The 4283-nt window shown below is 42.6% G+C and overlaps 1 protein-coding gene across 1 annotated transcript in view; it reads right to left on the bottom strand.

Annotated features, from left to right (window-relative positions):
• Positions 1-2395: 2395 nt before the first annotated feature.
• The window catches only part of otomp (otolith matrix protein), a gene marked incomplete at its 5' end in the record, with an annotated part of 14286 nt that continues 12398 nt past the window's right edge, over positions 2396-4283 (bottom strand). Inside the window, 1 exon segment of the mRNA XM_080836156.1 lies at positions 2396-3769. Within this exon segment, the coding sequence (XP_080692282.1) occupies positions 3759-3769 (11 nt within the window). The 3' untranslated portion in view covers positions 2396-3758.

Consider the following 4283-nt stretch of genomic DNA (forward strand, 5'->3'; position numbering starts at 1 on the left):
GCATGATGGACCAGAAATCAGCCGCATCCCCTATTCCATCTCTATTAATGGAATTAATAAGTCAGTTGCATCAGATGGAAGTATCCCATCTCATGAGACAAGGGTACACACGCACACATACACACACACACACACACCCACATGCATTTACACACACATGGACACACAAGCACATGTAGACACACAGAACATGTTATGATATAGTAACAGACGAAGCATGTTGAGGCAGAAGAATGTAATAAAATAGTAACAGACGAAGAATGTTAGGGCAGAAGAATGTAATGATATAGTAACAGATGAAGAATGTTGGGGCAGAAGAATGTAATGATATAGTAACAGATGAAGAATGTTGAGGTAGAAGAATGTAATGATATAGTAACAGATGAGTCACAGTGTTATATGCTGTTTGTGGAGTCTAACAGGACTGTGTCATGCACTGTTAAGCAATATCATGCTTAGCATGTGGATACTACCATTTTAATTAATGACAAATAAGCTAAACATTAAAAAGCCCATTAGGGACACTAATTATACACTCCTGCTTCAACAGCAAACATTTTCAAGGTTGTGTGTGTGTGTGCACATGTGTCAGAACATATGTCATAAATCCTTAATTAACATGTAATCAGAATTACTGATGATCATTATCTGAGTCTATGCACTGCAACGAATCCATTCTGCAGACGTAAACGCCATTTATGGTCAATGAGCATGAAGTCAGAGCTGCCTAGGGCTGAGGAACCGACTGAAGGTAGAGTTGGGTTTTCAAAGGCAAAAACTGACAGCACCTTTGCATTGTATTTATGACACACACTCACACACACACACACACACACACATACACACACACATACACACACACACACACACACAGACACACACACACACACACACACACACACACACAGACACACACACACACACACACACACACACACACACACAGGGGCGCTGCCAGGAATTTTGGGCCCTATGAAAGATTCTAGGGGAGAGGCATGTTTGCGCGCACAGCGCGCTGCAATTTTTTGGGGTGCCCATTTGAAATAAATCTTCATTATCAATGATAAATATATTGTATAATGGGCTGAAATGGAAGGCACCCAATGCATTCACTTTAATTATGTCAAATTAAGATTCACTAGCATTAATAACTGATTATAAAAACCAACATTCTATAGGTAGGGACTGATATTATTGTTTCGAAATACTAGAGAGATATTAATGCAAAGAATAGAAAGATGTCGGTAGTTATTTCTTGTATTTCGAATTTGCTCGTTCACACTAACAAAATAGCTAGCTAGCTACAGCCCACTACATTACAATATTCCCTTTCATTAACCTCAAGTAAACCTACATTCGAGCGGGTAACAATCGTTAACAACTACAGATAACAGATACAGCCACATTCTGTAACTACCTGTACTTACAATTTCACTCCTTGCACCGTTTACTTTGAGCTAAACTCCATGGCTATAATCCTGGCTGTCTTGAAGAGACGTTAGGCAGAAACAAATACATTGTAACGCTGGTTGCACAGGTTATGCAGACGCAGACCACTTTGATTGACTGACACACGCACACATTGTTCAAATCATACGCTGGACACTTTATTAGTATTTTTACATGGGTTTAGATAATGATCAGGCTATAATAAGACCACATCGGCTATGTAATCGCTGACAACCGGGACATATTAGCGTCCCGACAGGTTTTTGTCGGGACGCGGGACACGCAACTCAAAATCGGGAGGGTCCCGGTAAAACCGGGACGTCTGGTCACCCTAGGTTAAGACCTGACCTCAGCCAGCCCAGCCGCTCTGTACACCTGCTGCCAGTGCAACTTCAACGCCTCGCGTGTTGCGGCCGAACCATTTCGCAAGAGCTCAGGGGGAAGGGCAAATGACAATATGTTAAATAACTAACGAAAACGTTATGGAAATCGACAGTTGTGAGTTTAATACGTTTATTTCCAATTACCATTTCTTTGTAATGAGACATTTAAAAAAAAAAAAAAAAAAAAGGCAAGAATATTAATATTATATTATTAATTGCCATCCGCGGGCCGTGGGCCGTGCTGCGTTGGGCTGGGCTGTTAGAATCAGTACCACCTTTCCCCGCCAGTCAGCGCCCCTGCACACACACACACACACACACACACACACACACACACACACACACACACATTCAATCATAAACTCTAACTAACTAATGCGAGTGACTAAAAGAGACGGGATGATGTTCCTTTATAATTCTTTTATTGATGAGCAAAGGTTGAGCTATGAATTCAAAGCAAGGCTATTTACACAAATGCATCGTTCAAGTCAGTAGATACAGCATGATGTGAACACAGCCCTGAAGACGTTCAGGAGAGAGCACCCTTAAAGCACCTAGTTTGTTTTACATCGACAACATCTCAAATATACCAAACCCTGTCCACAGACAACATCCTCCAGCGAGATGAAGATCTGGTCAGGGTCTCACAAGAAGCATTAGATGATGAAACTCTACAAAACATTCAACACCAGAGAGAGAGAGCGAGACCACATGTTTTCAGGAAAAAAAGACAATTGAGACAATCTTTTGATACAGCATATCTTTGACACTTTCACCTACCAAAGTGGTAAAGGAAATATATTTCAGGGGATTGAACAATTGAACATCTTTGTCTAGGGCAAATGTAGGGCTGTTCTAAGCAGCAAAAAGGCTGGTCCACTGGTCCACTGATTTTTTTCTGGATGGACTTTAGGTTTCCAATCGTAAAGGTTTGTTGGATTGTGATGTAAATGTCAAATGTATTTCAGTGTAATGAACACTGAATGTATTTTTGTTTAAAAAAATCATTTTTCAAAAAACACTCAATAGAAACAGCTAGAGGACTTGTAACAATCATGTTCCAGGCTAACAGGTTTCCATTTTTGTATGATGACGATTGCATATGTGTGTTTGCTATATTGAACAACTGTGTTTGTGGTTCCATAGACTTCTAATGACATAAGAATGATCAGTTTCCCATCAAAAGCGTCAATTTAATACATTCATCGCACAACCCTCTGAAAAGCCACCGCCAGGGAAGGAAGAGATGTGAAGGAAGCCATTCACGCTGGGCTTGGCAGGGACACCAGTGCCATTAACATGTGTTAAATTCCACGGATTTAAAAAAAAAAAGGGTGGCAAGATTTCAGGTAGGATGGAAGACTTTTAATCCCTTCTCAAGATGTGTGTGTGTGTCTGTTTGTGTGTGTGTGTGTGTGTGTGTGTGTGTGTGTGTGTGTGTGTGTGTGTGTGTGTGTGCGTGCGTGCGTGCGTGAGTGCGTGAATGCGTGCGTGCGTGCTTGTGTGTGTGTGTGTGTGTGCGTGTGTGTGTGTGTGTGTAGGAGGGTGAACAGCTCGAGAGCGGAATAGCTATCCTGTCACATTAAGCAGGTAAACAGGTAAAGCGGAGAAGCCAAAGGCACAGGAAGAGAAAGGCTAACAGACTAACTATAAGAGCTGTGGAGCCTGGGAGAGAGGTGGCCTCTGGCCCACATGAGGCAGAGAGGCAGCACGTTAAGCAGGCTGCTGAGCATTATAGCTGAGGGAGAGGACAGACACAAGGGGGGAGAGGAGCCAAAATGGCGGTAGCACCAACAGTAGAAGGGTGGAGGGAAAGAGGTGGAGGAGAGACAGGTGGGGGTGTGGTGGTGGTGGTGGTAGTGGTAGTGGTGGTGTTGGTGGTAGCGATGGGAAAGGGATAGAGGTTTGTGAGAGCTCCTTGGTCAGTCAACACAGCCCTGTGAGGAGAAGAGAACACTTTTTAAACCCCATTAAAGTCAAAACATTCTGTAATAGTCAGGCTTCAACAAACCATTACTAATCCAATAAAAACTCAAACATTAAGCCACCGAATCTACCGAAATGGACATCACAGCACCGTTAACACACCATACTTTTTAAAAGCATGGCACATTGTCCATTCATTTGATGAAAACATGTTGCGCTGCAAAGTGTTCCTTAAAAATATAAGAGAAGCACATACTCACACACACATAGACACACACACAAGGAGAACGAGAGAGGGAGAGCACGAACGAGAGGGAGGGAGCAGTTAGAGAAACTAGGAAATGAAACCCAAGCTGTGAGACTAAAGGCCGAATTATGCTCTGTTTTAGACGTAACGCGTAAGCACGTAAGATACATAACCCCCCCCTTGCGGGGTAAAATATCCCCCCTTACGTGCTTAAGTGCGTCGCCCAAAATTCCTGACTATGCGACTAAAGGCCGAATTATGCTCTGTTTTAGACGTAA

The sequence above is a fragment of the Sprattus sprattus genome (assembly GCF_963457725.1).
Source record: "Sprattus sprattus genome assembly, chromosome: 4".
Classification (NCBI taxonomy): domain Eukaryota; kingdom Metazoa; phylum Chordata; class Actinopteri; order Clupeiformes; family Clupeidae; genus Sprattus; species Sprattus sprattus.